Here is a 22,572-nt window from a genome sequence, read left to right as displayed (position 1 = left end):
CTACATTGTAAAATAATTCTGTGTGGTTTCATTGGTGACTGGTAGTGATAAATGAAAGAGATTTTTAAATTGTTTTAATAACTTTAATTATGCATGAGTGCACATTATTACATAACATATTTGCAGTGTTTTGTAGTGCACTAGGGGTAAACCATATGTGATAGTGACGTTTCAAACAAATTCTATTCAGAAAAATGGAGGCTCTAATCTCCTTCCTGTTATCCTTTAGACTTTCCGTTGTTTTTCTAAATTATGTCTGGCAAATGATGGGACAGTTTCTACTATATGGCCACAGCCGACTACCCCTCTGAACCTTGTCAAACTAGAATTATAAGTATGTAAGTGCCTGCACATATGATTAAGTTTTTCTGTTTTGTTTTATTCTTCAGCTCCAGTGTCGTCATCCTTGTCATCATTGTAGTCTTCAGTCCAAAGATTTGTTTGGTGCATCCCCCCATATTACTGTATCCTGTGCAAGACTCGTGTCCTAATAACTACTGTAACTTACATTCTTCTGAATCTGCTTATTGTATTCATCTCTTGGTCTCCCTCTTCACTTTTAACCACCCACACTTCCATCCAACACTAAACTGGTTATCCCTTGATATCTCAGAATGTGTCCTGTCAACTGACACCTTCTTGTAGTTGTGCCCCAAATTTCTTTTCTTCCAATTATATTCAGTACCTCTTCTAATCTTCAACATTCTTTTTGTAACACCACATTTCAAAATCTTCTATTTTCATCCTATCTGAATTGTTTATCATCCATGTTTCATATCCATATGTGGCTAAACCCCATACAAATGCTTTCAGGAAAGACTCCATAACACTTAAATCTAAATTCAATGTTAACAAATTTCTCTTCTTCAAAAACACTTCTCATGCCATTACAAATCTACATTTTATATTCCCTCTGGTTCGACCATGATCGTGTATTTTATTGCCCAAGCAACAAAGTTCATCTACTACTTTGTGTCTCGTTTGCTAAACTATTTCCCTCAGCATCACCAAATTTAATTCAACTTCAATTCATTATTCTTATTTTGGTATTGTTGATGTTCATCTTAATGTTGTCCTTTAAATACACTGTCAGTTCTGTGCTCTTTCAAGTCCTTTGCTGTCTCTGACAGAATTACAACCCAGAAAGCCGCGTGGAGTGGCCACGCAGTTAGAGACGCCATGTCACGAATTGCGTAGCCTCTCCTGCTGGAACTTCGAGTCCTCTGTCAGGCATGGGTGTGAGTGTTGTCCTAGTTTAAGTAGCGTGTAAGTCTAGGGACTGATGACCTTAACAGTTTGCTCCCTTAGAAATTCACACACATTTGAACATTTACAACCTCAAAATTTTTATTCGTTCTCACTGAGCTTTAATTCCTACTCCAAATTTTTCTTTGGTTTGAATGACATAGGCAATAGGTTACAACTCTCACTCCATTCTCAACCACTACTTCACTTTCATGCCCCTTGACTCTTATAACTGCTGTTAGATTTCTGTGCAAATGTTGTAAATAGCCTTGTGCTCCCTGTATTTTCCCCTCCTACCTTCAGAATTTCAAAGACAGTAGTCCAGTGAACATTGTCAAAAGCTTTCTCTAAATGCTGTAAATATAAATTTGCATTTCCTTAACCTGTCTTACAAGAGAAATCATTGGGTCAATGTTGCCTCTGTATTCCTACATTTTTACAGAAAACAAACTGATCTTCTCGCAGGTCAGCTTCTACCAGTTATTCTATTCTTCGGTACAAAAACTCTGTTAGCATTTTGCAGCCATGTATTACACTGATAGTTTGATAAAATTCACACCTATCAGCAAGTGCTTGTGTTAGAAATGGAATTATTACATTCTTCTTGACTTCTGAGGATATTCCACCTTTCACACACATCTTGCATACCAGGTGGAAGAGGTTTGTCATGACCAGCTCTCCCTAGGATATCAGTAATTCTGATGGAGGTCACCTACTCCAGGGGCCTTGTAGAGGATTAGGTTTTTCAGTGTTCTGTCCAATTCTTATCATAGTATCACATCACCCATCTCATTTTCATTTACATCCTCTTCCCCTGGGTCATGGGATCTTATGTGCAATTCCCGGCTGGGTTGGGGACTTTCTCTGCCCGGGGACTGGGTGTTTGTGTTGTCCTCATCATCGTTCATGATAGTGGCTAGATTGGACTGTGTGGGGTTAGATGAGGGAGAGGGAGGGGGGAGGGAGTAGATGAAGTAATAGAAGATTGGAATAAATACATGCCTGGCCAATGCCAAGTACTTAGTTTATTAATGATAGTATGGTTACATGGGTGTATCAACCAAAATTTGAGACTGGATGAAGGATTTCTCGGTAGGGGTGATGCCGCAAGTTGTTATGGATGCAGAGTTATTGGTAGGTGCAGAAGTAATTTCAGGTGTGCTCCAGGGAAGTGTGTTGACACCCTTATTGTTTATGTTGTGTATGGCTTATCTGGTACACAATGTTGACAGTAACCTCAGGACTTTTGCAGATGATGCACTTATTTACAGTGAAGTACTATCTGTCTATCTCCACCACATCCCTCCTCTGTCTATCTCCACCACATCCCTCCTCTGTCCATCTCCACCACATCCCTCCTCTGTCCATCTCCACCACATCCCTCCTCTGTCCATCTCCACCACATCCCTCCTCTGTCCATCTCCACCACATCCCTCCTCTGTCCATCTCCACCACATCCCTCCTCTGTCCATCTCCACCACATCCCTCCTCTGTCCATCTCCACCACATCCCTCCTCTGTCCATCTCCACCACATCCCTCCTCTGTCCATCTCCACCACCCTGTACATCCCTTCAAGTCAGTCTCCTCCTCCTCCCTCCCAGCGAATCTCCTCCTCCTCCTCCCTCCCAGCGAATCTCCTCCTCCTCCTCCCTCCCAGCGAATCTCCTCCTCCTCCTCCCTCCCAGCGAATCTCCTCCTCCTCCCTCAAAGTAAAACTCGTCCTCCTTGTCTTACCCGTCTCCTCCTCCTCCTCCTCCTCCTCCTCCTCCTCCTCGTCTTGCACCTGTCTCCTCCTCCTCCTCGTCTTGCACCTGTCTCCTCCTCCTCCTCCTCCTCCTCCTCCTTGTCTTGCCCCTGTCTCCTCCTCCTCCTCCTCCTCCTCCTCCTCGTCTTACCCCTGCCTCCTCCTCCTCCTCGTCTTACCCCTGCCTCCTCCTCCTCCTCGTCTTGCCCCTGTCTCCTCGTCTTGCTCCTGTCTCCTCGTCTTGCCCCTGTCTCCTCCTCTTGCCCCTGTCTCCTCGTCCTCCTCCACCTCCTCCTCCTCCTCCTCATCTTGCCCCTGTCACCTCCTCCTCCTCCTCCTCCTCCTCCTCCTCCTCCTCCTCCTCCTCCTCCTCATCTTGCCCCTGTCACCTCCTCCTCCTCCTCCTCCTCCTCCTCCTCCTCATCTTGCCCCTGTCAGCTCCTCCTCCTCCTCCTCCTCCTCCTCCTCCTCCTCATCTTGCCCCTGTCAGCTCCTCCTCCTCCTCCTCCTCCTCCTCCTCCTCATCTTGCCCCTGTCAGCTCCTCCTCCTCCTCCTCCTCCTCCTCCTCATTCTCCTCCTCATCTTGCCCCTGTCTCCACCTCCTCCTCCTCCTCCTCCTCATCTTGCCCCTGTCTCCACCTCCTCCTCCTCCTCATCTTGCCCCTGTCTCCACCTCCTCCTCCTCATCTTGCCCCTGTCTCCACCCCCTCCTCCTCCTCCTCATCTTGCACCTGTCTCCACCTCCTCCTCCTCCTCATCTTGCCCCTGTCTCCACCTCCACCTCCTCCTCCTCCTCCTCCTCATCTTGCTCCTGTCTCCACCTCCTCCTCCTCATCATCTTGCTCCTGTCTCCACCTCCTCCTCCTCCTCCTCATCTTGCTCCTGTCTCCACCTCCTCCTCCTCCTCCTCATCTTGCTCCTGTCTCCACCTCCTCCTCATCTTGCCCCTGTCTCCACCTCCTCCTCCTCCTCCTCCTCCTCCTCCTCCTCCTCCTCCTCCTCGTCCTTCTCCTCGTCTTGCCCCTGACTCCTCGTCCTCCTCCTCGTCTTGCCCCTGACTCCTCGTCCTCCTCCTCGTCTTGCCCCTGACTCCTCGTCCTCCTCCTCGTCTTGCCCCTGACTCCTCGTCCTCCTCCTCGTCTTGCCCCTGACTCCTCGTCCTCCTCCTCATCTTGCCCCTGACTCCTCGTCCTCCTCCTCATCTTGCCCCTGACTCCTCGTCCTCCTCCTCGTCTTTCCCCTGACTCCTCGTCCTGCTCCTCCTCCTCCTCCTCCTCCTCCTCGTCTTTCTCCTGACTCCTCGTCCTGCTCCTCCTCCTCGTCCTGCTCCTCCTCCTCCTCCTGCTCCTGCTCCTGCTCCTGCTCCTGCTCCTGCTCCTCCTCCCCCTCCTGGTCATCTTGCCCCTGTCTCCTCCTCTCCCTCCTCCACCTCCTCCTACTCTTGCCGTTTCTCCTCCTCCTTTTTCTGCCCACATTTTCACTTCTACCCAAATAGGAGGTTGGTGGGTCTTCCTGCACAATATTTTTGCAGGTAGTAAGTAGTTTATGCACCAAATTTGATTGAAATTGATACAGGGGTTTTAGCAGGAGCATTATACGTGTGGCTTTACCCACATATGCATGTGCCATATATTTCACACGTACTTGTACACATAGTTCACATGTACCTCTAGTGAACTGAACCTAGCAGTGTTGTGTTCATGCAGCTCAAATTTTATAACACATCATCTCCTGAACTACATGGTGTACAATGATATAATTTTGTACTTACATTTAGTGCCATATGTAGAAACTGTCTGTGAAATGTATTGCAAATAAAGTTAGGAGCAAAGAAATTAAAAATTGAAACACATTGGATGATACAGCAGTTTTTCATGCATCTTAGTGCTGATGATGTTATATCTCCTGAACTGTATGTCATGCAATGATATAATTTTGCATGTACATTCAGTGATGTATGTGAATACCGCCTGCAAAATACATCTTGAATACAGTTATTAGTAAAGAAACACTAAATTAAAATGTAATGCCTCATGTGATTTACTGAATGAATATAGAAAGTATAGTAAGTAACAAACTTTGTTAATTTCATCACTTTTTGTTGGTTGTCAGCAAGAAAGAGCTTATCAAAGGTTTGAAATTACATTTTAAGTTTGTTGCAAGTTACTAAGTGCTCTCGTTCTCAAATACTAGATGAATAAAGTCTGAATATTTATGCATTGTGGGCTACACTTCTTTTCACCCTCAATCCCATCCCAACCCCTTTGGCAGGTAGCCAGTTCTTACCCCAACAGCAATTCTTTCCAGGCAGCAAGTGAAATGTGTATCAAATTTGGATGAAATCAGTCCAGTGGTTTAGAAAAAGATTTTGAACATAATACATACATATGTATATTCATACATCTTTATAATATGTGTGTTATGTATGTATGTATGTATGGAACCAGATCAAATTCTTTCTGGTAGTCAAGGAGTGCTGTGTTTACCTGACTACTGGATGCATGACTTTTAGGATGTTCTGTGAAAAAAGCATGAATTATGTTGTGTATGACCAATGTTTCTGGAATCTATACTGATTGGTATGGAGAAAGTCATTCTGCTCAACATACTTCATCATGATTGGGCTCAGTATATGTTTTACTATTCGACAGAAGATGGCGATCAGAGATATTACACAGTAGTATTGTGGATCACTTCAGCTATCCTACTTGTAGAGGAGAGTGACATACGCTTTCTCCCATCTGTTGCACAATTTTTTGTTTGAGGGGACTAAGAGGTACTCTGGCTTTCATGTCATTCAAGCTGAATTCTAAGGAACACACAAAAATGAAAAAATTAATTTAACTGAGAGACATATTGAAATCCCTGTTTGATTAAAAAAATCTTTTTGTGTGTAATGAAAACTTATGTTAAACTGCCATGTTCCACATCATTATGAAATGTCATATTCATGATCTATGGAACAAGTATTAATGTAATGTAATTAATATTGACAACATTAGTTTTGCACAGGTGTAATTCATATTACTCTTTGGACAAAACTTAATGATGAAGAAGTAGTCAGACACCTTGTTTAAGTCACAACTTTGGAAGTTTAAATGATACATAATTTAAACTTGTAACTCAGAAATTAAGTTTTGGAACAATATCTAATAAGTGTTTGAGTCTACATTACATAGCTTTGTCATAAATACTTTTTTAATTAAAATAACAACTTCTTATCCAGTAAAATGAAAGGAAACAAGTAATAGTTTTTATGAACCTAAGTAATTATGACAATTATTGGAGTCTTAAGAAATGTTTTATTAATACAAAAATGTCTTCTTGCAGCACACACTATATATGGTGAGATCGTGTCCATTTCAAGACAGATTTTCAAAACTCTGCACACTTGAAGGTATTCCAGAAGAAAAATATGACTACAAATTTGATGTTCCTGTGTTGAACACCAGAACAGGTGTCTGGTATCAGAACATTTTTTGTGCAATATGTCACAATCAAGATGATGATTTAGCATCACTGAGTTTAAAATTTGATTGTACAGACAATCTTACAGTGAACCAGGTAACAACCAATTGCCAATACAAATTTTAGAAAATAAGTGTGTATGAGCAAATATCAAAGAACATAGTAATTTAATGAGTGTGCAAAAATACTACTCTAATATTCTTAAAAAGCACTATTGCAATTATGATAAAAAGTTTTCTGGTGTACACAAACAGTAAATTGACGTGTTATTACACTGTAATTTATGCTTTATACAGGCAATAACCCATGGGCGCTATGAACCACACAGTCTTACTTGGAAAATGACAAATGATGTTAGAAGTCCAATGTGTAAATTAAACGTAGTGCTAGCTGTTGATGGTGGTATCATGAAAGGCAGCAGACGCTGTATAAAACATGAACACAAATGTGCTGCAAATTGGACTGATATTGCAGTAAAAAAATTGTGCCATTCCTATTCATTTATTGTGTATACTCTTAAGTTTGGCAATAGACGTAAGGTAAGATTGGATTTATTTTGCTATTTTTTCTCTGAGTAATTTACTTGTAAATTGTTACACCGAATCAGATGTTACCATCTTTTCAGACAGAAAAACACAAAGCAGTGTGTGTGTAAAACTGATGTGATGGATGGTTTAGTACTGACAGCTTAGTAACAGTTTGTCATTTTTGTGGGTATCCTGAATAGTAAGTGCATTGGTTACATGGTGACTGATTACCTTTATTCCTTACATTATTTGTCCCCCATGAAGGACTTATGAGTGTAGTGTTAATAGGTACTTCTGCATTAGACATAGGCATTGTAGGACGTCACTCGGTAAGTCAGGGGTGCACTACACAAAGGTAACAGCTACTCTTGTTACAGAGGACTTGTGGAATTCAAATGGAAGCTTTTTGGGCTAGACAGTACTTTCAGATCCTCTATGAACACTCACCAGTTGAAAGGCAGAGACCAAAATCAGACTGTGTACAAACTAAAGTTACTCAGGCTGTCAAAATTTTGACAGTAAATTCTTGAAGTATTTGTAACAAAGTTCCTGAATTTACTGCTCTCCAGAAAAGTTGTTTCTCTCAAATTATTCTCAAAACTGAGGTCTTGCTACAGCCTAATGTAGATTGCTCAGAACAAAAATATTGTCTATTGATGTCAATCGAGTCTGTGAAGTTGTCTGGAAGCACAAAACAGGTTTAGGTGAACCCAAGTTATTTATTTTATGTGAAACTTCCTGTCAGATTAAAACTGTGTGGAAGACAAGAATCAAGCTTGGGGCCTTTGCCTGTTGCAGGCAAGTCCTCTATCAACTGAGTTAGCCAAGCACAACTCATGACCCACACTCTCAGCTTTAGCACTGTCAGCACCTCACTTCCTTCGTTCCTAAATTTACAGACATCTCCTGGAAGACTGGTGGGTCTATCACCACTGATTGAAAGGGTATTGTGGATACAGGGCTTAGCCACAGCCTGGGGGCTGTTTCCAGAATGAATTTTTCAATCTGCAGCAGTGTGTGCACTGATATGAAACTTCCTGGCAAATGAAAACTCTGTGCTGAACTGAGATTTGAATTAAAGAACTTAGCCTTTTATGGGCAGGCGATCTGACAACTGAGCTACCCAAACACAACTCATAATCCATCCTCACAGCTTTGCTTCTGCCATTACCATGTTTCCTAACTTCACAGGCAGTGGCTAATCCATGTCTCCACAATACCCTTTCCTCCAGCAGTGCCAGTCCCACAGATTTCACCTATGTGATGCTTTCTAAATCCATGCTGATTTGTGGACAATAGCTTTTCTGTTTTGAGGAATTTCATTATATTCAAACTCAGAATATGTTCAAGAATACTGTAGCAAACCGATGTTGAGAACATTAAGAAGTATTACACCTCAGCTACTTTTTACAAGTAATCACTTTATTACATCTTGCAGGATTGGCCAATTTTGATCTTACAGGTTATTTTCAGAAAGCACATTAAGTGCTGATGTGTTGAAGAGTTATGCTGTTATTAAATGGCAGATGTAGCTAGTCAGAAAGACAGAACACAATGTGCAAGATTCAGAATTAAAAGCAGAATCCTACTGTGTGTGCTTGCTTTCAGTGTTGGACATCAACTCATCTGACAATGGATGTGAGCAAATATAGTTTCGTATAACATGGCATTACTTATGAAGATGACTATTACTGCACATAATAAGCTTTCAGGTTTCAATTCTGGGGCTTCCTTCTTCTTTTTTTTCCCCCAGCTATAACTGCCATTTAACAAATAATAATTATACAACACATTGACATCTAATGACCTTGAAAATGACCTTTAAGGCCAAAATTGGTCCTCCTTATATACAGGAGTCACCTGCACTTTTTTCCAGTCCCTTGGGAATTTGCAGTATGTAGAAATGTAGAGATGATCGTCACAATAAAATCAGAGAAATCAGAGCTTGCACAGAAAGATTAAAGTGCTTCTTTTTCCTGCATTTTATGTGAAAATGGAACAGTAGAGGAATTGCTTGAAGGTGGTTTGATGAACACTCTGCCAGGCACTTAAATGTGAATTGCAGAGTAATTATGTAGAATTAGTTTTAGGGTGAGAGAGGCATGATAAATGCAAGATATGTAAGCAGCCAATGCTATATGATTACTCTGTGTAAAACGAAACTGGGTTCCCATCCACACCTGGAGACTTACTTGTGTTAAATTCTTACAGTTGCTGCTCTAAGCCAGGGAGGTCTATTCTATGTTCTCCATGCAGGAGTCAGTGTGACAGACAAACGGTGGCATGTTTGTACAGTCCTTCTGCATGACTGGTTTCTCAAAAATGAAATTTAAAACTTCAGTCTCCTTTTGCTGCCTTCTGTTGCCTCCCAGACTGGTTGATGAGTGACTGGATAGAAGCCTCTGACACATTTACTGATTTTAGATATTACTGAAATTTTTTCAGGTTGTAGGTAAGATACTGGAAGATGTGTGCTTTGCATATTGATCTTATTATGGGACATTAATTTCTACTACCCCTTACCTGGTGACACTTACATGTTCCTTTTTGAGCCAAGAGTGCAATGATCTCTGTTTCCTCAGCATTTTCTGCATTTGATTATTAAACCACTGTGGGTGTTTTCCATCCTTAATCCACCTACTTGTCACTTACTTCTCCAGAGCACACTGAACAATAAGTTTAAACTTTGCCCATCAATTCTCCATGTGTATTTTATGATGAATTATGCTCATTCATTTTCTAAGTGGGATGCTAAAAACTGCTTATCTGGTCTTTGTAGCAAAAATACTACCCTATCCTTCCTGACTAATTCAGTGACATTAGTAACCATTACCCCTAGAATTACATCATGATCACTAACCCCTGTCCCTATACTGTCACCATCAATAAGGTCAGGCCTGTTCGTAGCTACAAAATCTAAAGTGTTTCCATTGCCTTTGGATAGTCAAACTAGCTGTTCAAAATAGTTTTCAGACAAGTGTGTTCAAAACCACTCCAGAAGATTGTCTGTGCATACCATGTGCTGTGACTCCATAGAAATCCCAGTCTACGCTCAATAGGATGAAATCACCTCCAGCTATGTGGGTATTTCTGTGCTACTGAGCACAGACCTTTTTGAATGGTTCTACAGTTTTTATGGTAGAATCAGGTGGCTGGTAAAAACATTCAATAAATCAAGAATGAATTTTTTTTACTCTGCCGTCGAATGTGCACCTATATGAAAATTCCTGGTAGATCAAAATTGTCTTCCTGACTGAGGCTTGAACTCAGGCATTTTGCTAGTAAGCACTCCTCTGAGCTACACAAGTACAGCTCATGACTCCTCCCCCGCACAGCTGTACTTCCACCAGTACATGTCCTACCTTCCTAACTTCACAGAAGTTATCCTGTGCAACTTGTGTGGCTAGAAACCCTAGCCGAAAGGATCTTGAGCAGGCATGGCCTTTGAAGTTAGAAAGTTAGGAGACGAGGCACTGGTGGAAGTAAAACTTCGAGGGTAGGTCATTAGTCATAATGACTAGTTCAGTTGGTAGAACAGTTGTCTGCAAAAGGCAAAGGTCTCATATTCGAGCTTCATTCGGGCACACAGTTACAATTTTCCAGAAAGTTTCATATCGAGGCACACTCCACTGCAGAATGAAAACAAAAGTCATTCTGGACTTACTGTATGTTTTTACCTGCTACCCAAGTCCACCATGACAATTTCAAAATCATTCAAAGTAAGTCTGTGTTTAGTAGTGAAGAAATATCCCGATAGTTGGAGGTGACTTCAACCTACTGTGAATAGATTGGCATGTGCATGGGTTCATTGGAGGTGGTATGCACAGGCGGTGTTGTGAAGTGGTTTGGAACACACTTATCTCAAACCGGTTTGAACAGCTAGTTCTACTGCCCACAGACAATGGAAGTACTTTAGATCCTGTAGCCACTAACAGGCCTGACCTTAGTGATGGTGATAATATAGAGATAACGATTAGTGATAAGATGTCATTTAGTGATAATGGTTACTAAAGTTAATAAATTAGTCAAGAAGGATAGGAGAGTATTTTTGCTACAAAGAGCAGATACACAGGTTTTAGCTTCTCACTTAGAAAATGAATGGACATAATTCATTTCCAGTATGGTAGACATGTAGGAAGTATGGGAAAAGCTTGAATTGCTTGCAACTTGTGCTCAGTACAGGTATGTGCCAAGTAAGTGCATTAAGGATGGAGAAACAACCACCATAGTTTAATAATAAAATTTGTAAAATGCAGAGGAAACACTGTTGCACTCTCAGTTCAAAATAGAATGTGCAAATGCCAAAATGTAGAAGTTAGCAGGAATTCATGCATCAATTGTGCAAAATATAATAAATTGAATACTTATCAAAGAGCTGGAAAATGATATGTCATTCCCATTGGTTTACTGATCAGTACTTGAACATATTCTGAGTTACAGTACAACATACATTGAGATGGGAAAGCTTCTGTGCACAGATTGACATGGATTTAGAAAGAATCACTTGTATGAATCTCAGCTCGTCATTTTCTCACATGACAACCATGGCTGAAGCAGGTTCCATATTCCTATTTTTCTGGAAAGCATTTGTCATGGTGCCCCACTGCTGGTTGTAAATGAAGGTTCCCACAATAGGTTCCCTGATATATGCATCACTTGAAGACTTCTTGAGTAATAGAAGCCAGTACATTGTCTTCAGTGATGAGTGCTCATGAGAGATGAGAGTATCATCAGGAGTGCCACAGGGAAGTGTGGTGGGATTGCTCTTATTCTCTAGATCTGACAGGGCAAGCAGCAATTTATGGCTCCTTGCTTATGAAACTGTGTTGTACAGGAAATTGTAATTGTTGAGTGGCTGTAGGAGGATACAAGATGACTTAGACAGAATTTCTGGTCTGTGCAATGAATGACAGCTTGATGTAAATCTAGGAAAAACAATCCTATAATGTTTGAATACAATATTTGTAATGGGCTGGTTGACTCAGTCACGTTGATTAAATATCCAAGCATAACTCTGCAAAGTGATACAAAATGGAACAAGTAGTTGGGAAGTCAAATGGTCAGTTTTGGTTTATTGGACAAATTTTAGGAAAGTATGGTTCATGTAGAAAGGAGGCTGCATATAGAACACTTGTGTGACCCAGTCTTGAGTAATGCTTGTGTGTTTGGGGTCTCTGTTTGGTCAGGTTAAGGGAAGACATTGAAGCAATTCAAAGGCATACTGTTGGGTTTGTTACTGTTAGGTTCGATCAGCACGTATTATGGAGATGCTTTCTGAACTCAAATAGGCATCAAATGAGAATTGCTGAAGGGAAGATTACACTCTTTTCAAGGAGCACTGTTGAGAAAATTTAGAGAACTGGTATTTCAAGCTGCCTCCAGATGATTCTACTGTCAGTGTCACACATTTTGTGTAAGTACCACAAAGATAAATTAGGGCTTGTATGGAAGCCTATAGACAGTCACTTTGTCCTCTCTAACTGTGAGCAGAACAGAATAGGAAATAACTAGAATTGGTACATGTTTCACACAATGGCTTGCCATGTATATATGTATGTATGTAGATGTACATTGTGAAAAGTAAACATGTGTCTGTGAACAAGTCATTTTTAGGCCATGTTGAAGTTCAATGTATGTGTGTGTGTTTGGTAAAATCTGTCAAAATAGATAACTTCACCTTCAAACAAGGAAAAAAAAATGACAAACATATTGCACGTCTGTGAAATCAAATATCTGCTTTGGTAACATTAAATACCATTTCACTCCACCTCATGCAATTTGTGGGTCCTCCTTGTCACATTGTTCAAAATGTGGTAAAGATGTTGCCTCTCAGGCACCACTGCTCTCTCTTTAAATGGAGCTACTGAGACAGTCTAGTGTGTCATGTTGGTTCTTCCGATGACTGCGAATTTCAGCTGATCCCAAGAATGCGTAATGAGGTTCATATCAGTTATGTGCTGATAATGTCCATGTGTTGTGCTCGTGCATCATTGTCTTGAAAGGTTAACCCACAGGCAAAGTGTTGGCTGCAATGCTGAACAATGGGATTACAGATTAGGTCCCAACACTGAACAGCCCTCGAATTGCTCTTGATACAGATGAGACATGTAAGATATCTGAACACAATACAAGTGCAAAATGTGGCCAACCTATCTTCCTGGAGTATCTGTGTGACTGAACACCTGAGACATGCATTGGTGGATGGACGCCTGCCCCCTCTTCTATGACGATCATCAGGTGTTGCACTGTTCGGTGGAAGAAACTCTGTGGTACTTATCCAGGTTAAATTCCAAATGTCCCTTGCACACTTTTTTGCACTAAAGTACTCGCAGGTTACTGGTATTGTTTACAGTGGGTGCCTAGAGGCCAAACTGATCTTCTGGAGATGGTTGTGTACTGACTGAGTAGACAGTCCTCCCAGTCACTTCCAAAAAGACAGCTAGAGTTCTGTTACATTCTCCTCAGGGTACCTACCAGCCATCATCTGCAGGCAGCAGATGTCAACTGGATGGCTTGTGGAGACTTCTGTGTTAATCTCTGACTTATTGTACTGATTGATAACATGTAGAATTGTTGGCAGCTAGCATTTATTTTCTACAGTAAAATTATCATGATGATTGTAGGACATTGTGCAACAGCCATTGCCAGTATGTTTTAGACCTAAAACCTTAAAGCGATTTAGCTATAAAACCAATAACTCAATGGTATTTCTGACAATTATAATTAAATGTTGACAATAAAATATACTGAGCAGTTAAGTACAGATCATGGAAAACATATACTATATTACAAAATTATAAACAGTGACTCATAGTATTTAGAGAAAAATTATGGGAAGACTGCTATGAAGAGATTTACAAAACATACAGTGTAAATGCAAAATTTAACTTTTTCTTAAACATAGTGCTACAGCCTTTGATCTTTGTTTCCTCCTGAATGAAATAAGTATAAAATTTAACAGAAGTAAGGATAAGTGATGGAAACTGCTGGAACTATGTTAACTTATGTTAGGAAGGGACTGATCTGCTTAATTTATAGGACAAGTTGAAACTCCATTAGCAACAGTATAGTAAAATTGGGTGATACCTACACACTATACTTAAATGAAAAACTGTGAACATTATTAAGGAAGATGAAAACCTGTTCAAATGAAATTGTACGCCCTCCTCTGACCCCCCCACCACAAAAAATGTTCTGTAGAAGCGGTGATGACATGTAGTCCCCAAATTCAATGAATCCTTCCTCACTGTGGTAGTAAACGCTACATCCACTGATAAACTACCAAATACAGATACATTAGCTATCATTCATCAGCTACTGCAAGCAACAGCTACACGTATTAATTTAAAGAGATGGGTCGCTGTTAGATGGGTCACTGTTAGATGTCTAAAAGTAATAAATCTGCTGGTTGCAATTAGACACCATAATTCATTACCCCTCGTGAACCATGAACTTTGCCGAGGTGGGGTAGCTTGTGTGCCTCAACAATACAGGTAGCTGTAGGAGCAAGCATGATGAGGGTATCCAGACTAACCTGTGATTCTTGAAGAGTAGCCACAGCCATTTCATTAGTTGCAGGGCTATCAGTCTGGGTGACTGACTCAACTGGCTTTGTAAAATTTAGCCAAAGTGGCCTTGCTACACTGGTGTAGTAAAGAGCAGAAAGCCATTATTTCTCTTGAGGTCACACAGCTCTACTGTATAGTTAAATGTTGATGGCATCCTCTTCAGTTAGATATTCCGCAGATAGAAGTGTCTCCCATTTGGATCTCTTCGCGGCTGCGACTCGGTTCGATGTCATGAAAGAAAAGTAAACTGGGCATTCTGTGGGTTGAAATGAGGAATGTTAGATCCATTAAGTGGGTAGGTAGGCCAGGGAAATACAAAAGAGATGGCTAGGTTGAGGTGAGATATAGTGCGAACTGTGAAGTGTGGAGGCAGGGTTACAAAAGTACAGTCAGCAGCAGTCATAAGCAGTGGAGAAAGAAATGCAATGTGTTATTTATAGCAGACAACCACAGACAAACTGGATTTGAAGATGAACTTTTGCGCAACTCGCATTGTGAAACACAGTATAAGAATGAGACATGTCTCAGAATTTAAGAATATATTGTAGGACTGTGCCTTTGTTGTTTGTGTTCCTGGTGCAAACAACATAACATACAATGAAGTTAGAAATTGTATAACAAGTTTGAAGAACATTTTACATATAAATAAGATGAAAACTACTGTTGTGATTATCCATCCTAAATACAAAAATGAGCTTCTCACCAGGCCATGATTACCCAAAGGATGTCTGACAGCCACTGTGTCATCCTCTGCCTTGCTGCATTATGCATATGCAGTATGGAAGGGCACGTGGTTAGCACATCACTCTCCTGGCCATTTTGCAGACTTTCCAGACTGTGGAGCCACTATTACTTGGTCAAGTAACTCCTCAGCTGGGATTACGGGGCTGAGTGCAACCTCTACCAGTCCTTGCACAAAGAAAAAAAAAATCCTTGGCAGTACTAGGAGCCAAACCTGGGTCTTTCGCATGGCAGCCACCTGTGCTGATCACTCAGCTATGGAGGCAGACTAGTAGACACAACCTAATTTTTAATTCGTATGTTAACAGTAGATTCGTAAAACTGATGTTAAAATCAAACGACAGTGCTCCGCTTACACAAAATGCAATGTGGTAGATGTTATTAGACTAGAGAAAAACTCTGCTTATTGAACATGGTGAGCATCTGAATTATCACAGGATGAAATTTCTGTGCCAAGAGATAATTATCATTATAAATGAAATTTGAAAACTCAATAGTCTCATTTGACAGTCTTTCTGTACCTGTTAATGTACCTTTTTTTATGGTAAATTACATTACAAAGAAAGGAAGGGGAAAACCATGTTTAGAGGATTCTGTACCAGACTAATTCATGCAGATAACTGTGCTGCTTTCGATCACTGAGTGAAAATAAATGAACGTGCAAGACCAGTGAAATCAAAATACCTTTCTGTAATAATAATAATAATAATAATAATAAACCCTGTGGAAGCCCGGGAAAAGAATAGGCCTCCGGTATGTTCTGCCAGTCGTAAAAGGCGATGAAAAGAACAAACCACTAATAGGGCTGACCGCCCTTTTAGTGTGATTAGTTGGTTCAGGACAGAACTAATGAAGCCTCGGACAAGCGCTGTCATGGTCTGGGACGACGCTTGAACCCTATGCCCGTCCACAATGGTAACAACACTGCTAGCCACATGGAAAATGATTTAAATCCAAATAGAGGTGTTTTACAGGATATGCTTCCTGCAACCACCCTAGGAGGAAAACAAAGACAGAGGATGAGATGGTCAGATGAAGTTAACTGACACCTCATGTACTGTTATTACCAAGCAACAAACTTAGGAACCAACACAACTGGATACAGATCACAAACATACACAGCATTTATTACCAAATACCCAGAATTAAATTTTTTAACAGAACAACGACTAGCTGATCAGTTCCGTGTAACAATAAAAAATAACTGGATACCTCAGTCACAATTAGAAAACATCAAAGAACAAGTACAACAAATACTGGAACAAAATAATGTGCAATCAGAAGAAGAAGAAAATACAGTAATGGACTCAAACATCCCAGGGCAAACAAACAAAGAACAACATGCATCAATTAAACAATCAGAGGAAAACAAAATCTTAAGACAGCCACCAGAACAAGCACAAATAGAACACGAAGTGACACACATGTTAGATATAGAAGAAAAATGTCAGCTGACATATATAGAATACAAAGACACAAATACAGACATTGTTATCAATGGAGAGACGTCTACAGACGTTAAAGTATCCTCTGACGTGCCACAGGGGAGTGTTATGGGACCATTGCTTTTCACAATGTATATAAATGACCTAGTAGATAGTGTCGGAAGTTCCATGCGGCTTTTCGTGGATGATGCTGTAGTATACAGAGAAGTTGCAGCATTAGAAAATTGTAGCGAAATGCAGGATGATCTGCAGCGGATAGGCACTTGGTGCAGGGAGTGGCAACTGACCCTTAACATAGACAAATGTAATGTATTGCGAATACATAGAAAGAAGGATCCTTTATTGTATGATTATATGATAGCAGAACAAACACTGGTAGCAGTTCCTTCTGTAAAATATCTGGGAGTATGCGTGCAGAACGATTTGAAGTGGAATGATCACATAAAATTAATTGTTGGTAAGGCGGGTACCAGGTTGAGATTCATTGGGAGAGTCCTTAGAAAATGTAGTCCATCAACAAAGGAGGTGGCTTACAAAACACTCGTTCGACCTATACTTGAGTATTGCTCAACAGTGTGGGATCCGTACCAGATCGGGTTGACGGAGGAGATAGAGAAGATCCAAAGAAGAGCGGTGCATTTCGTAACAGGGTTATTTGGTAACCGTGATAGCGTTACGGAGATGTTTAGCAAACTCAAGTGGCAGACTCTGCAAGAGAGGCGCTCTGCATCGTGGTGTAGCTTGCTCACCAGGTTTCGAGAGGGTGCATTTCTGGATGAGGTATCGAATATATTGCTTCCCCCTACTTATACCTCCCGAGGAGATCACGAATGTAAAATTAGAGAGATTAGAGCACGCACGGAGGCTTTCCGGCAGTCGTTCTTCCTGCGAACCATACGCGAGTGGAACAGGAAAGGGAGGTAATGACAGTGGCACATAAAGTGACCTCCGCCCCACACCGTTGGATGGCTTGCGGAGTATAAATGTAGATGTAGATCTAGATGTAGACCATTCTTGCATAGACCACCAAATAACCCACAAGTCGAAACAACAATAACAACTATCAACACAATCATACACAACAAAATAAATGAAAATACAACTATGGAAGAGTTAGAACTACTGGTTTATATAGGAGCACTCACTACACTAAATCTACACACTAGCCAGAGATCAGAACCAACCAACACAAAGAAGAAACCTACAAAACCAGCATGGCTACACAGGTTACAGACCAGAATAGAAAAACTGAGAAAAGACGTCATACAGGTAACACAATTTATAAGAAATGAAATATCAGACAAAAAACAAAAGAGGTTAGGTAAAATCTCGCAACAAGAAGCGATAGAGCAATTAGATGAAAAGAAGCAGAAATTACAAGCATTGACCAAACGACTTAGAAGATACAATAAAAGTGAAAATAGAAGGAAACGAAACCAAACATTCAACACAAACCAAAAGAAATTTTACCAGACAATAGATAACACACACGTTAAAATGGACAATCCACCAAACATAACAGACATGGAACACTTCTGGAGCAACATATGGTCAAACCCAGTACAACATAACAGACATGCACGGTTGATACAAGCAGAAACAGACACATACAAGATGATACCACAATTACCTGAAGTGATAATTTTGCAACATGAAGTCACCCGAGCAATTAATTCTATGCACAATTGGAAAGATAAAAATTGGAAAGATAAAAATAGCAAATTTCTGGCTAAAGAAGTTCACCTCAACACATTCACATTTAACTAAATTATTTAACAGTTACATTGCAGACCCATACATATTCCCTGATACACTTACACATGGAATAACTTATCTGAAACCTAAAGATCCAGCAGACACAGCAAACCTAGCTAAATATCACCCTATAACATGCCCACCAACAATATACAAAACATTAACTTCAGTCATTACACAGAAATTAATGACACATACAACACAGAACAAAATTATAAATGAAGAACAAAAAGGCTGTTGCAAAGGAGCATGAGGATGTAAAGAGCAACTGATAATAGATGCAGAGGTGACATATCAAGCTAAAACTAAACAAAGGTCGCTACACTACGCATACATTAATTACCAAAAAGCTTTTGATAGTGTACCCCACTCATGGTTACTACAAATATTGGAAATATACAAAGTAGATCCTAAATTGATACAGTTCCTAAACATAGTAATGAAAAATTGGAAAACCACACTTAATATCCAAACAAATTCAAATAATATCACATCACAGCCAATACAGATTAAGCGTGGAATATACCAAGGAGACTCATTAAGTCCTTTCTGGTTCTGCCTTGCTCTGAACCCAACATCCAACATGCTCAATAATACAAATTATGGATACAATATTACTGGAACATACCAACACAAAATCACACATTTGCTATACATGGAGGATCTAAAACTACTGGCAGCAACAAATCAACAACTCAACCAATTACTAAAGATAACAGAAGTATTCAGCAATGATATAAATATGGCTTTTGGAACAGACAAATGTAAGAAAAATAGCATAATCAAGGGAAAACACACTAAACAAGAAGATTACATATTGGATAACCACAGCGACTGCATAGAAGCGACGGAAAAAACAGATGCCTATAAATATCTAGGATACAGACAAAAAATAGGAATAGATAATACAAATATTAAAGAACTACTATAAGAAAAATATAAACAAAGACTAACAAAAGTACTGAAAACAGAATTGACAGGTAGAAACAAGACAAAAGCTATAAATACTTATGCTATACCAATATTGACCTACTCATTTGGGGTAGTGAAATGGAGTAACACAGACCTAGAAGCACTCAATACACTTACACAATCACAATACCACAAATATAGAATACATCACATACATTCAGCAACAGAAAGATCCACCAGTACATCAACGCAATACAGCTACATCCAAATGTATATATACAACTACAGAAATTTGTAATTATTGATACATGTTCAATTACCCGAAAGTTCCTAAATGCAATGTAACATATACTGTACAGTTAAAAAAAATCCACACTTGATCAAGGTCTGCGTCACTTTCCATTTTTAACCAGACATAACATCTGAGAAAGGAAATAATAATAATAATAATAATAATAATAATAGGAGATAGATGATAATAATAATAATAATAATAATATTTCTGTCTTTTCTCAGACGTTATGTCTGGCCAAAAATGGAAAGTGATGCGGACCTTGATCCAGCGTGACTTCCTTTTAACTGTACAGTATATGTTACATTGAATTTAGGAACTTTCGGGTAATTGAACATGTATCAATAATTACAGATTTCTGTAGTTGTATATATAAGTTTGGATTTAGCTGTATTGCATTGATCTACTGGTGGATCTTGTGTGGTAGGACTCCTGTAGTTGAGAGCATAATTGGTGTAATGTCAACTTTATCCAGCTGCCACATGCCCTTGACTTCCTCAGCCAGTTGGATGTATTTTTCAATTTTTTCTCCTGTTTTCTTCTGTGTATTTGTTGTATTTGGTATGGATATTTCGATTAGTTGTGTTAATTTCTTCTTTTTATTGATGAGTATGATGTCAGGTTTGTTATGTGGTGTTGTTTTATCTGTTGTAATGGTTCTGTTCCAGTATAATTTGTATTCATCATTCTCCAGTACATTTTGTGGTGCATACTTGTATGTGGGAATGTGTTGTTTTATTAGTTTATGTTGTATGGCAAGTTGTTGACGTATTATTTTTGCTACATTGTCATGTCTTCTGGGGTATTCTGTATTTGCTAATATTGTACATCCGCTTGTGATGTGATCTACTGTTTCTATTTGTTGTTTGCAAAGTCTGCATTTATCTGTTGTGGTATTGGGATCTTTAATAATATGCTTGCTGCAATATCTGGTGTTTATTGTTTGATCCTGTATTGCAATCATGAATCCTTCCATCTCACTGTATATATTGCCTTTTCTTAGCCATGTGCTGGATTTGTCTTGATTGATGTGTGGCTGTGTTAGACGATACGGGTGCTTGCCATGTAGTGTTTTCTCTTTCCAATTTACTTTCTTCGTATCTGTTGATGTTCTGTGATCTAAAGGGTTGTAGATGTGGTTATGAAATTGAAGTGGTGTAGCCAATGTATTTATATGAGTGATTGCTTTATGTATCTTGCTAGTTTCTGCTCGTTCTAGAGAGAATTTTCTTAAATTGTCTACCTGTCCATAATGTAGGTTTTTTATGTCGATAAATCCTCTTCCACCTTCCTTCCAGCTTAATGTGAATCTTTCTGTTGCTGAATGTATGTGATGTATTCTATATTTGTGGCATTGTGATCGTGTAAGTGTATCGAGTGCTTCTAAGTCTGTGTTACTCCATTTCACTACCCCAAAAGCGTAGGTCAATATTGGTATAGCGTAAGTATTTATAGCTTTTGTCTTGTTTCTGCCTGTCAATTCTGTTTTCAGTATTTTTGTTAGTCTTTGTCTACATTTTTCTTATAGTTCTTCTTTAATATTTGTATTATCTATTCCTATTTTTTGTCTGTATCCTAGATATTTATAGGCATCTGTTTTTTCCATCGCTTCTATGCAGTCGCTGTGGTTATCCAATATGTAATCTTCTTGTTTAGTGTGTTTTCCCTTGATTATGCAATTTTTCTTACATTTGTCTGTTCCAAAAGCCATATTTATATCATTGCTGAATACTTCTGTTATCTTTAGTAATTGGTTGAGTTGTTGATTTGTTGCTGCCAGTAGTTTTAGATCCTCCATGTATAGCAAATGTGTGATTTTGTGTTGGTATGTTCCAGTAATATTGTATCCATAATTTGTATTATTGAGCATGTTGGATGTTGGGTTCAGAGCAAGGCAGAACCAGAAAGGACTTAATGAGTCTCCTTGGTATATTCCACGCTTAATCTGTATTGGCTGTGATGTGATATTATTTGAATTTGTTTGGATATTAAGTGTGGTTTTCCAATTTTTCATTACTATGTTTAGGAACTGTATCAATTTAGGATCTACTTTGTATATTTCCAATATTTGTAGTAACCATGAGTGGGGTACACTATCAAAAGCTTTTTGGTAATCAATGTATGCGTAGTGTAGCGACCTTTGTTTAGTTTTAGCTTGATATGTCACCTCTGCATCTATTATCAGTTGCTCTTTACATCCTCATGCTCCTTTGCAACAGCCTTTTTGTTCTTCATTTATAATTTTGTTCTGTGTTGTCATTAATTTCTGTGTAATGACTGAAGTTAATGTTTTGTATATTGTTGGTAGGCATGTTATAGGGTGATATTTAGCTGGGTTTGCTGTGTCTGCTGAATCTTTAGGTTTCAGATAAGTTACTCCATGTGTAAGTGTATCAGGGAATATGTATGGGTCTGCAATGTAACTGTTAAATAATTTAGTTAAATGTGAATGTGTTGAGGTGAACTTCTTTAGCCAGAAATTTGCTATTTTTATCTTTCCAATTTTTATCTTTCCAATTGTGCATAGAATTAATTGCTCGGGTGACTTCATGTTGCAAAATTATCACTTCAGGTAATTGTGGTATCATCTTGTATGTGTCTGTTTCTGCTTGTATCCACCGTGCATGTCTGTTATGTTGTACAGGGTTTGACCATATGTTGCTCCAGAAGTGTTCCATGTCTGTTATGTTTGGTGGATTGTCCATTTTAACGTGTGTGTTATCTATTGTCTGGTAAAATTTCTTTTGGTTTGTGTTGAATGTTTGGTTTCGTTTCCTTCTATTTTCACTTTTATTGTATCTTCTAAGTCGTTTGGTCAATGCTTGTAATTTCTGCTTCTTTTCATCTAATTACTCTATTGCTTCTTGTTGTGA

General features: G+C 39.4%; 1 protein-coding gene across 1 annotated transcript in view; it reads left to right on the top strand.

The window, feature by feature from the left end:
* LOC126195169 (uncharacterized) overlaps positions 1-22,572 on the top strand; it is a 288,374-nt gene that overhangs the window by 189,923 nt on the left and 75,879 nt on the right. The window contains exons 5-6 of the mRNA XM_049933681.1: positions 6,322-6,555; positions 6,756-6,998. Of these exons, the coding sequence (XP_049789638.1) occupies positions 6,322-6,555; positions 6,756-6,998 (477 nt within the window). The remainder of the gene's footprint in view (positions 1-6,321; positions 6,556-6,755; positions 6,999-22,572) is intronic.

The sequence above is a fragment of the Schistocerca nitens genome, chromosome 7, assembly GCF_023898315.1.
Source record: "Schistocerca nitens isolate TAMUIC-IGC-003100 chromosome 7, iqSchNite1.1, whole genome shotgun sequence".
Taxonomy (NCBI): Eukaryota; Metazoa; Arthropoda; class Insecta; order Orthoptera; family Acrididae; genus Schistocerca; species Schistocerca nitens.
The sequence above is the reverse complement of the archived record's forward strand: the minus strand, read 5'-3'. Positions and strand labels throughout refer to the sequence as shown.